Below are 12634 nucleotides of genomic sequence, written 5' to 3'. Positions count from 1 at the left end.
TATATGTGTACATGAAGAGTTAGGTGGTTGAATTGTCTTTTTTTGAATTTGCTGTTTTATGGTTATTTAGTTTGGTTGTATATGGATGCAGCTAGGATGGCAATTGGCCAATTCCTGAGTAGCATGATGTAGTTGGGTTTTCTATTATGCGTGTTGTATAGGGTGCCTACCAACCTTTTGTCTGTTTATTCGATTTGTATCATATTCGATTGATAAGATACATATGGATAATAAACTTTTCTGTTAGCTTATTGGGATGGATATGAGTAAGTTTTTCGTTAAGCTAACGGGTAAGTAGAAACGGTCGTTTGGACTTTCAAAATAAAAATACGGCGTGAAGTAGAAACGCGTTTTACTTCGCAACTCACCGTAGCCCATCTATATATATATATATTTCATATGGAGATGAGGCATGACATGGTATAGTTTTATTCAAGATCCAAATATAAATATGATATAATTCTAAATGTGTTTTTTTTTTATTCATTTTCCAACCGTTGATCCAAATTTTCATGAGACATCTTAAACATCTTTATGGTTTGGTACTTTCTCAAATTTTCATAAGCCATATTAATTAGAGCCATACAAAAATTAATCATTTCATGACTCCATATCATTATTCATTTTTTCTTCTTTTATCTTGTTTTGAAAAATATTTTATTGAAAGCCCAAAAAGGAATATCAATAGCACCATTTTATCCATTTAATTAGCCGACTCATATTGTATTCTATAAGACAGGTACTGGTAAAAAAAAATTTAGCTTGTTAGATTTTTTTATTAACTTAATAGATATGGATATAAAAATACTTCCACCCGATTCGAATCATACCCATCGTACCCATTGACGTCCATTAACACATTAACGTAAATAATACTATGCTCATTAGTATATAGAATTTAAAATGAGTAATTACTGCTGAGCATATCATTATCCAATTATATTTAATATTGCCGAACAATTACAAAAAAAAAGGAAAAAGGAATGTAACTGGTACCTGAATCAAGATTTCCAATAATAGTGTCTTTACCATACCCTGCTTTTCTCCAGAGGGAATTTGAATTGACATTTCCATTACTTTCTAGACCTAGAAATTGCCAGGATCTAGTAGTATGAAGCTCGTATTCTCTACTTGGAAACACTGATACCACCCCTGGTAACTCTGCAACAAATTATGCAATTCTGGTGTTATTTTTTGTTTATTTATTTTCCTGTAAATTACTGTATTTTAATATATTACTGGGGCTGTTTTATCTTGTGTCCTGAAAAGAGATATCCTTTACATAGAATTTAGTATCACTGTTTTTGAGTACTTTTTATTTTTTCTAAAGTCGCGGAAAATTTTGATGAAATTTTTTTTACATTGAATATCTCCAAAATGATGAAAATTTTGATGAAAAACAAATAATGATTTACTGAGAGGAATGTGCTTTGGACCCTCCACATCAAAGAAAAAAATAACAAATTAAACAGTTTAGCTATTAAAATGAAGGAATAAGTGATGAGGATGGAGAAATATATACTTGATATCTTGTTTGCAGTTTCCTCGTCAATTGTCGCAGCAAAACCATTAATGTGCTGTGTATACGAGTAAAATATTGCCTTTTTTGCTGCTTTCGGGCTGCATATTAAAATTTTGCAAACATCATCAACTGCTAAATTAAGCAAAAGATTAATTTTGCATTTTTTTTTTGTTCAAATTTTAACGTATGGATGTATTTGCTTACCTTCCCAAAATCGATCCTAAGAGCTTACAGTGAGATTTGGCTACTCTTGCATAATGTAATGCCTGGTTGCTACCAGCAAGAAGACGTGGCGGTTCGCCAAGATACACAATGTATGGCTACATCAGAAATTAACGTGTAAAATGAAATGGTTAAGTTTGATAATATACATTTCTCTTTTAAATTATGGAGAGATTAATGAAGAAAAGGATGATTTAAACTCTGTACCACTTTATCAGTAGCTATGGCATTTTCTTTCAAAAGGAAGAATGAGATCACAGCAAACCAGAAAAATTTGTAACCCATCTCTCTCTCTCTCTCCCTCTCTCTACACCTTGATTGTGTATTTTAGAAAGGAGAATTGAACAGGAGTGCAGAGCTCTGTTTTTGGTCCTGTATTTTATAGCCTTGTATTGGGTGCAAAAATCTTATCTATTTGGATTTTCTCTCTCCTTGTTTGAAGGAGTATTACCAAACGAAGACAGTTGTATCTAGCAGTTATTTTAACGATCTTTAATACTTACAAAACTAAACTATTAATTAATTCTAATTAGGAGAATTGGAAAAGAGCACCAAATTCTCCTCCCAAATTTTTGTACCCAAGTTTAATTATAGTATGCATCAACTTTTATGTATATCTAATTATCCATAAATTTGATATTTTAGAAAGAACCTTTTGAATTGGAAATTTTAAATTATAGATGTATTCTTCATTTTTCTAAAATTGCATGTGTATCAATCAAATTCTAGATGACTTGACCAAAAAATTATCTAAAGACATCTAGTTTCTATCAAATTAATTAGTTAGTTATTTGTCATCATAAAAAGCATTCTTTCTCTATCAATTTCAATATGTGCTCACGTCATTCTCAGGCAATCTCAAGAGTCAACATGTGATTTCACGATTGAATTCGTCGTTTGAAATCTCGGACTTTGAAATTAACCTCACAAAAAATTTGGTGAGCTTAAAACACTCTAGTTCTACTCTATAAAAGTGAAGGCTCAGGGAAAACCTATTTAAATGTGTAAAGCATAGTAGATTCGATGGACATCGGACTTAAATGTGGCCTCATATCCAAACCTAATACAGGAGCATATATAATTAGTTTGTTGATACGATAATTTGCCGATTACATGTCCAACTTGATTGTATATGAATGGGTTAAATCAGTAGAAACGCTATTTAAATGCCATTTGATGTATCATTAAAGACTAACGATAGGTGTCAATAAAATAGTTAAACGGTTTAATGACAAGTTCAATTGCATTTTTTTTAAAAGCTTGATCAGGTGACAAATGACAGGCACTAATCTACCCATTTATAATAAAAAGATTTAAATAAAAAGTCAGATAAAAATTAGTACGAACTACTTGCTAAATTCTAAAAATACCAGACAATAAAGAAAAGATGATTAAGTACTAAATCCAAATGGAATTAATGCACACCCAGCAAAAGGTACATATACTGATACAATATCACATCAGAAACAATGTGGGGCCTAGGATTAAATCCAAAGCATAGAAACATTTACAAATATTACATCAATAATACTTAGAAAATACTACTTTTTCTCACAGCGATGAAGATTTGAACATTTTGCCTACCTCTCAGTCTTTCGCCCAAAAGAAAGCTATGCTTCACTAGAGCTGCTACCTCTATTAGTATCTTGTGCCTCATGATACTGTTGCAGCTACCTCTCTATGTCTACTTTTTGTTGTTGTTGTTGTTATTGTTGCCCTGCTTTCTGAGCTTCATGTTGTACCGCTTGCACACGGCTGCTGTCATACTCTCCTAGGATTTGCACGAGTTCCTTAAAACCAGTCAGCATTGTTGAAGTGCCACAGAAGATCTGGAGTATACCAGAATGGAAGGTGGTGCGCAATATTTGGAAGGCAAGCTGGTGCGCAATATTTGGAAGGCAAGGTAGAGATTAATCTTTGCTGTATACGATTATTATTTGTTGCATTATAATATTATGTAAACATAGAATTAGTCAAGCTAAGTTTGGAAAGTAGAATAAGGCAGATTGTTGCCTTCCTACGCATTACTCCTCTATATATTGATATATCTCCTGTAAGCAATGTACACAAGAATTATTATTCCATTAAATAAAATTGGGAGGAAAGGAAGTTTCATGGGAGAGCTGTGTTCTTTATCTTTATTCCGTTAAATTAACATGGTATCAGAGCCCAGGTTCGATCCTGGGAGGTAACAAAGAAAGCTCTCTTTTCTGTGCCTTCTCCTTCTTAGCAGTTTTTTTCTCTTAAAACCGAAAACCTCTTCACCAAAACAATGTCTGGGGTAACTTCAGACAGTACCAAAAAAAACCTCAGAAGTAGAAGCTGTAGCAAATACCGCTGCACTTCTGGAAAAATTAATCCAACTCGTCACCATGCAACAAAATCAGATCATGTCCCTACAGCAACCACAAAATAATACCCTACCACCTGCTGCAACAGTAGTAGAGGCACCCATACATCCAAATCCAATTTCCATAAAGTTGAATGACACAAACTACACCCTTTGGTCCCAAGCAGTGCTGATGTATGTGAAAGGCCGTGATAAAATGAAACACATCAACGGCAATCCTCCTCCACCACCATCGACTGATTCACTATTTTTAAGATGGGATATTGATGATGCTGTAGTAAAGGGATGGTTAATCAATTCTCTAGACCAAAAACTACAGAGTACATTTATTCAGTATCCAACCGCAAAAGAAGTATGGGATGCAGTCGCCACTACATTCTATGATGGGAATGACAAAGCTCAGGTGTATAATCTGAACAAGAGAGTAACTCGACTCAAACAGTCGGGTAGAACCATAGAAGAGTACTATCATGAGATGCAAGGGTTATGGCGTGAGATTGACTATCGTCGTCCTAATCCTATGATTCATGCAGAGGATATCACCAAATTCAATGAGTTTGTTCAAGAAACTCGGGTCTATACATTCCTAGATGGCCTCGATGACCGGCTAGACAACGTGAGAGCTGTAGTCTTGCAGATGACATCCTTCCCTTCAGTAGAACAAGCATACGTGATAGTCAGGAGAGAGACTTCACGGCAAGGGGTTATGTTAAAGGGAGAGGAAGGAATCGGCAGCTCCATGGCCATGGTGTCACAGGGGTACAAAAACTTTGAGGTAAATTCTGTTTCAAACAAGTATTTGTCTAAACATGAAAAGGGAAAATTAAAATGCAGTCATTGTGGTGGAACGGGATATTTAAAAGAATGTTGTTTCAAAATAATTGGATACCCTGATTGGTACCAAGAGAAGCGGATGAAACAGCAAGGGGACAAAATGAAGGGAAAGGCAAACTGGACAACAACCAATCCAAACCCGGGTTATCCAGGCTTGAACTACTCCGTTGGATCAGGTTCTAACCCGGGTTATCCAGGCTCGAACTACTCCGTTGGAGCAAGGTTCTAATCAGGTTCTACTCCGTTGGATCGGGTTATCCATTCTGTTACCTTAGTGATATGAATTCAGATAGACAATGTGTTATGGTCTTTTCGGCTCTTAAATACCTAAGATTGTAAATATGCCCAAAAGAACATGTACATCTACAGTTGCTATAGCAGACCACAATCATCGCTATAATGCATAGCTCATAACTACAATAGCTGACAGTTATGCGACATAATAACAATAGTCAATTCAAGCAGCGATCCGACATGGCATTGTAAAACAAATGTTGAGGCACACCACTTAGCAAGCATTGCTCAGGATGCCTCGGGTTATACTGATAAGGATTGATGAAACCGTGAGCTCCTATGTTTTTCAGGATATATGGCTTTGTCAGCGGCTATGGTCTTTTGGGTACAGTGCTGGTTCCTTGGGTATATTGCTGTATATGGAGATATAGATAAAATGCAAGGTTTATACATGAAGGTCAGGTAAATGTGTATGTAGCTTGTGTATTATATTCAGATGCATAAGTTTTTCATGTAATATAATGTCCAAAAACCGCACTACATACCTGACCTTTCCACCAAAATAATTGATAATACAATCATTTACCTCTGGATAGACCAATATAATGAATACTATGTTAAAATAATTGCATACTGGCCTTTCCACCAAAAAAAATAATCATTTTTTTTCATTTCTAAAACTCAGTCCATATAAGTATTCATAATTATCACCTCAGCAGATTCAAAAAAAATTTGAAAATTGCAAACCAGTCAAAACTGTCAAGTAATTTCTTATTTATTTTTCTTGAAAAATGAGGATATTTGCATGACAAAGAAGGAACTTCTCTTAAATGTTTTAATATCAAATTAATAAATCAGGCAAAACGAGTTCTATCTACATTTTCAATATTAGTATCCAGAAAAGCACTTCCCCTATAATAACTCCCTTCAAAATCCCCTCTAATGTTCTTCAAACATACTTCGTCATCTGTAATTATACAATCAAACAACTTGCCATCCCTTTTCGGGTCCCAAAATACAAAATCAGAGTTATCCAACAAACCTGACATAACAATCCTAGCATCCAGAAATGGAACAAGGCACTTATCCTTTGAGAACTTGACACAAGCCTCTTTAGATAAGGCGAGACAAGCCATCATCTCTTTCTCCTCGCACTCTTCTCTATCACGCAGATCCAACGGTTCAGATTGAAAAAGGCCTCTCCACCATGGGGGTTTGCATTTGTTGGAGGCAGATATTGAGCAACCGACTCGAGCACCAGCCTGTGAAGAGAGGATTATCATGAGCAAAAAAAGTGTTTTTTGAATTTTTCTCTGATATAACAAAGCAAAATAGTTCAACAATACCAGTCTGATACCATGTGAGATCACAATATGACATCAACAGAATTAAGATACAATAATATTCTTGCATACAAAACAATAAGAAAGCTGAAGATTACGATGTGGGGCAATTGTCAATCTTGTCTACTAAAACTAAGTAGCGAAGAGCTGGTTGTTTTGCCCTCTTATATTTTCAATTTATGCAACTGATAAACTTTACTAAATGGCAGTAGTTGAGCCATCCAGCTCGGCCAGTTGCAAAACAAAATGCCATTGATAAATAAAACCTCAAATTGAATTAACAAATGACATATTTTCAGGTTAATAGACAAGCAACAGTATCACATCTAGATCAGACTCAAGAGCACAAAAGACACAACAGAAGTTAGTTAGGCTGGTTGTTAGGAATTAGAGTTTGTTATACTGTTATGAGATTGTTAGCACTATGATTAGTTGATGGTTAGAACTCTAGTTAAGAGTCTAAATTGTAGTTAGATTGTGCTGTAAGATAAGATAACAATTCTCTATATAGTATAACAAACTCTAATTCCTAACAAACAGCCTAACTAACTTCTGTTGTGTTTTTGTGCTCTTGAGTCCGATCTAGATGTGATATCACAAGTCTTCCGACAATGGGTACTTGAGAGAAGTTAAACAGGGGAAGAGAAAAAGGAGAGGGAAAGAGAGAGACCTCACACTGCGCCATGATTTTAGACTGAGCAGCTCCATAAGCGGAACTCCAGCTGTTCTTGTTTGGGAAAGCGAGAACAAACGGGCCCGATGAGGGATCATTGGTGGGGTCCACTGCCACCGGGCCTTGTAGGAGAGGAAGTGGAGGATTGAACGGGACGACTGTCATCGCCGGTGAGTATTCTGCCCCATCATCAACCCACGATGGTGGCGCCGCTAGTCCTTCCTTCCCCTCACCCATATCATCATGGTTTGTTTTTGTGTTAGAATCGCAAGCTATTGCGGCTGACCTATTTTATGCAAATGGAGTTTGCAAATTGGTACAAGGATTTTCATATATTTACAAAATATTATGCTCCACTAAAACTTCAACAATATTTCATTTCTTCATGGCAATAATCAATTATAGCAATTAAAAGACACATCTAACCAATATTTGTTGTGCAAGCCTAGTTTGTGCAAAAATTGTGTTACAAAGCTACAATAATACAATAAAAAAAAAAAAAAAACACTTCAGCAAGACCACATCTCAATTACATCATAATGTACGACCATTCTGGTGTTCAGTGTTCTTATCACTAGATCTACTTTTGGATTTTCGTCCGGGTTTCTAAATTGAAAAACGAATACTTCTGTCATGTGCTTTGTGAGAATATCGATTGCTGCGTTTCTAACTAGAGGGTCATGAATCTGTTGTGAAATTTGAAAAAACGGATACTTTCTGTCATAATTTCTGATTTCTAAATTGAATCGTTTCTCCGAAAAAAATTGCCTAATCAATAATAACGGGGGGAAGAGAGAGGAGAGATTACCTGAACTCTCAGGCCGATTAAGCGAAATCGATCGAAAGCAATGACGAGATGCTAGAGATTAGATTCACGACACTCGTCGTTACTTGGAATGCGCGAGTTTGAGAGGAGAAGCCAGAAACTCGGTGAGAGAAAATTCACGGCGGGGAAAAATTAGTGTTAATAGATTGGTAGGCGATAACTCTTGTTCTTCCACTGAGATATCTCATATGTTCAAATACATCTTGCACGAATCTCAAAGTTCAAATAATACTGGTCCCCGCGCTATCCCCGAATAGGAACTGGACACGTCGGTCACGCAAAATATGAGGTATCTCAGAGGAAACGCACTATTCATTTTGTAGGATTTGGGCTTTTTGGATCTGTTGAGGCCCAGAAGGATGCAACCTCTTCCAATGTGTGGGCTTAAAACTTGGAAGAATACAAACATGAAACATCTCCTGGAAATAAATATGCTGTTATTCCAAATGAATAACATGAATCTGTTATTCTGATCTTAACCGTTTAAAAAAAATTATGTTTGAATTTCAACAAAATGCAACCTCTTCCAATGTGTGGGCTTAAAACTTGGAAGAATACAAACATGAAACATCTCCTGGAAATAAATATGCTGTTATTCCAAATGAATAACATGAATCTGTTATTCCAAATGAATAACATGAATCTGTTATTCTGATCTTAACCGTTTAAAAAAAATTATGTTTGAATTTCAACAAATAAATTTTTTCATATGTGAATCTCAAAAAAAGATAAGTATAACAGCATATTTATTTCCATTATCTCCCTCCCAAAGTTCATTTAGATTAGACTGTTGGTATAAGAATACAAACAAAGTGTATTTTATGTCGCTAGAAGAGATATTAAATAAATACGGATCGGTTCATGTTATGGATTCATGTTTTGTTTATAGCTCATACAGTTGATCTGAACCGTTGAACACGGTTTTCATATTAGATTGTACTTGCCGACCAAATTTTGCATTTTTTTTAAAAAAATTTTACTATTTTTTAGATAGGAAAAAACTTATTGATTTTGAATGATCAAAAATTTCAAATTGAGGGATTTTCTATCTATCTAAAAAGGTAGTTAAAAATTCTAAAAATGTAAAATTTGATACGGATGTACATTTTAATATGAAGACCGTGTTCAATTGTTCGGATCGACTGTTTGAGCTTTATAAAACAAAGATACAAGTTCATAGCGTGGATTGATCCGTGATATTCATATTATCATAGCCTCACTCGTAATAAAATGAATATTCCTAATTATAAATTTAGAGGTATAAATTCTATAGAAGTAATATTCCCTTTGTTAGGACATCTTGATAATTAGTTTTGGTTATCTTTATAGGTAGCTCTAGAAGAATAATATTTGGTGATGATAGAAATAAGAGGAGAGTTTCGCTGTCTCGTGTCTTTCATATCTCATCATACCTCGTATTTTAGGAATATATTAGTACTCCATCTATTTCTCTAGAAGTGATTTTAGAAATATATTAAAATAGATGTACTGCCTTAGAGCATCTACATCCCTGAAACTTTTAGAGTTTCTAAATAACTGTTAACTAATTTTTAGAAACTTTATCTCTGAAAGTTTATAAACTCTCACATCCCTGAAACTCAAAATTAGAGTTTCTTAATTGCCACATCAGCAAATAAATTACAAGAGAAAAGAATTTCAGCAAATTATTTGGTCACGTCAGAGTTTATAAACGGTTTCTTATTAAGAAACTTTGGAGCAAAGTTGCTAAATAAGAAACCCATCTGCATCTCTGAAACTGGTTTAGAAACTGCCACATCAGATTGGAAACTCAAAGAGTTTCAGGGATGTAGATGCTCTTAGAATTTGAATGTACTGGAAGAACCACGATAATATTTTTATATACTAGTAGGTGATTTTTGAATTGAGATCAATAACTCAAATCCAAAATATTTTTAAAAATCGGGATCAATAACCTAAAAAAATGTAACGAAGACTATTTCAACAAGAAGCGAACATATATCTAAAACAAACAAAAAAAAAATCGAACATATGAAGACAATGGAGATCTCCAGTTTTATTACTGGAGAGGATTGAACTAGAATGGAGCATGTTATGTTTAGCGGAAGGGGCGCGCGCGGCGCACGTGCAAACCATCGCTCTTACAAAACACCTCTCGACCCTATCTCTTTATTAAATATCCGCGGACGCAAAGAGGTTCTATAAATTATAACGCAATACAGAAAAGCACAAGAGGAAAACACACCCCCTCAATGCCCATTCTTCTTTCAATTCACTACCTCTTCTTGGTACAAACTCTTTCAACACATACCCTTCCTCTGACCCGAGGGCCCCACTGCACAGAAATTAATTAGACCCACCCTGTCAGAGAGAGATATCTCTTACCCAGCGTTTGTTCCAGGAATAGACTCGCGCACGTAGAGAAACGCGATCACACGGATCGCTGACGTGGCTACACTTTTTCGACGAATCCCGCCTAAGAAGGGCTATCGTTTCGTTTTACCTCCCTGTCCCGAAATTTCAAATCCGCCTCTCTCTTTCTTCTCTCTCTCCTCTCTATGGCTTCTTATTTCTTCTCCTTCCTCGTCTCTTCCACTCTCCAACAACAAAGACCTCATCCATCTCTTTTTCTTTCTCTCTTCACACCAAACCCTCACTAAAGGTCAGGGTTACTATTATCCCCAATTTTCTTACCTCGTTTTTTGTGTTTTGCATCGTTTCTGACCGATCTGATCTTGTTTTTGAAGTCAGTCGCGATGAAGGGAACGCGTGCTGAGAAGGGAAAGAAAGCCGATGCCAAGTGAGTTTAATCAATTTTCGTATTGCTCGATTTTTATCGTTTCATATAGATCTGAGATCGGATCTGATAGTGTTTGAACTGATTTTCCAATTTTGCTCTATTCGTGAAGGTTATCAGTGAAGAAGAAGGCATTAGCGAACCCTAAGCCCGTCAAGAAGGGCAAGCCTGCGAAGGATCCGAACAAGCCTAAAAGGCCTCCTAGCGCCTTCTTCGTCTTCATGTAAGTTTCGTAGATCGGTTCTGCTATCCGTCTACTATTTTTGAACGCATTCTAATTAAGATATGTATAGATTGAGATTTTGACAGTATGTATTTGTTTTTTTCCTCTTTAATTTTAATATCAGGGAGGAATTCAGGAAGACTTTCAAAGAGGCAAATCCTAACAACAAATCAGTATCTGTTGTAAGTGTTATTCACCAATCTGAACTTCTATATTTTGGAAGTCGATCAAATTTAGATCGTTTTTCCAGTGAATAAAATTTGATCTGTTTTGCTTTAATTATTGAATTTAGGTTGGAAAGGCTGGTGGTGAGAAGTGGAAATCCTTGTCAGAAGCGGTACTATTAAATTTCCAATCTATTAAAGCTTTTCTTTATTTCAATATTAAACCATGTCCTTTCTTATTTTGGCAAACTAACAAGTGCAATTTGTTTTAATTGGAAACAGGAGAAAGCTCCTTTTGTTGCTAAGGCTAACAAACTCAAGTCAGAGTACAACAACAAGATGAATGCCTACAACAAGAAGCAGGTGATTATAACTTAATAGGAATATGAACTGTTTTTTAACAACTTAAATATGAATTTTATTGCTTATTTTCTTCTAATTGAACAACAGGCTGAGCCTAAGAAGAAGCCTGTTGATGATGATGAGGAGGAATCTGACAAGTCAAAATCTGAGGTACATGATGATGATGAAGATGAGGATGAGGATGATGAGGTAATGATTCATCCCTTGTGATTTTGACCTACCAAAATAGATTTTTACAGAACAAGTTTGAACTATCCATTCAAGTAATTGATCATATTCTCATTTCTTGAACTTAATTCTTAGTATAGTGTCTGGTGTTTCTAAAATGATAATAATGGCATTTTGTCAATACAGTTGAGACTGGAATTTGGTTAGAACATGGTTGTAGTAAGTTGCTGCAGTTTGATGACATGAAAGTATGTTCATAACAGTCTAAAATGTGTTAAACTGTTGCTTTATGGCAGGAGGAGGAAGATGATGATTAAATGATTTGAAGTAGGTGGAACAGTAGTGGGAGCAATTAAGAAGTTGATAGCTTCCTCTAGTATTGTAGTTACCTTTTTCTTTTTTCTTTTTTCTTTTTGTCTCTCTGGAAAAGAAATGGGTGAAATTCATTAGAGCTATAAATGGATGACTACTGTGAGAAATGCTGGCAGGTGTTGTTTCATAAAAGTTGGCTGTGATATTGTTCTGCCAGTATATATCTCTTTGTATGTAGGTTCAGTTTCTGGTTCCAATTTCTAACTGCAGATTTTAAGTTCAAATGTCTCTTGGTTCTTGTGATTCAGCTTTGGGTGTTTTATTTGCAAGTTAGTTTTGCTGAATTGTCTGATGTTAGGGTTTGATAATTTGAGCAAATTTGAATTTAACTGTCATAAATTTGTGCAATCTGAAAAGAAATGCTGCCTGCTTTCCGCTTAGGTTCGTTTAGTATCCGTGTGAATTTAATTAAAAATGGTGGAAAATATCGTAATAGTTATATTATATGTGCAATTTATATGAATTTCGATTTTAATCTGAACAAAATAAGAATTACAACTTCAGTATGTTCCCGTGGACAATGTTATTGTATTTTTTGTTATATCATCTTTTTCACGCATATAA

General features: G+C 35.2%; 4 protein-coding genes across 5 annotated transcripts in view; 2 read left to right on the top strand and 2 right to left on the bottom strand.

Annotated features, from left to right (window-relative positions):
• Positions 1-2094, bottom strand: part of LOC144557153 (subtilisin-like protease SBT5.4) — a 52658-nt gene extending 50564 nt beyond the window's left edge. The window contains exons 1-4 of the mRNA XM_078305681.1: positions 1952-2094; positions 1727-1842; positions 1523-1620; positions 997-1161 (exon numbers count right to left, since the gene is read on the bottom strand). Coding sequence (XP_078161807.1) covers positions 997-1161; positions 1523-1620; positions 1727-1842; positions 1952-2029 — 457 coding nt within the window. The 5' untranslated portion in view covers positions 2030-2094. The remainder of the gene's footprint in view (positions 1-996; positions 1162-1522; positions 1621-1726; positions 1843-1951) is intronic.
• Positions 2095-4116: 2022 nt separating this feature from the next.
• On the top strand, positions 4117-5157 carry LOC144557152 (uncharacterized). Its single transcript, XM_078305680.1, has one exon. The coding sequence runs from the start codon at positions 4117-4119 to the stop codon at positions 5155-5157; it is 1041 nt and encodes a 346-aa protein (XP_078161806.1).
• Positions 5158-5914: 757 nt separating this feature from the next.
• LOC144557552 (uncharacterized) lies at positions 5915-8137 on the bottom strand. The gene is made up of 3 exons (XM_078306136.1): positions 7987-8137; positions 7176-7464; positions 5915-6424 (listed from the first exon to the last, which is right to left on the bottom strand). The coding sequence occupies exons 2-3, from the start codon at positions 7413-7415 to the stop codon at positions 6017-6019; spliced, it is 648 nt and encodes a 215-aa protein (XP_078162262.1). The 5' UTR covers positions 7416-7464; positions 7987-8137; the 3' UTR covers positions 5915-6016.
• A 2385-nt stretch (positions 8138-10522) lies between these two features.
• On the top strand, positions 10523-12354 carry LOC144556420 (DNA-binding protein MNB1B-like). 2 transcript variants are annotated; one of them, XM_078304770.1, is made up of 8 exons: positions 10523-10645; positions 10731-10783; positions 10893-11003; positions 11128-11185; positions 11296-11340; positions 11450-11530; positions 11618-11719; positions 11995-12354. In XM_078304770.1, exons 2-8 carry the CDS (start codon positions 10740-10742, stop codon positions 12013-12015), a joined length of 462 nt encoding a protein of 153 aa, XP_078160896.1. In that variant the 5' UTR covers positions 10523-10645; positions 10731-10739; the 3' UTR covers positions 12016-12354. The 2 variants fall into 2 exon arrangements, with proteins under 2 accessions (XP_078160896.1, XP_078160897.1); XM_078304771.1 differs by having other exon boundaries at positions 10524-10645; positions 10735-10783.
• The last annotated feature ends 280 nt before the right edge of the window (positions 12355-12634 follow it).

This window comes from Carex rostrata, chromosome 7, assembly GCF_964058835.1.
Source record: "Carex rostrata chromosome 7, lpCarRost1.2, whole genome shotgun sequence".
NCBI lineage: Eukaryota > Viridiplantae > Streptophyta > Magnoliopsida > Poales > Cyperaceae > Carex > Carex rostrata.
This window is presented reverse-complemented; position numbering and strand designations above follow the sequence as displayed.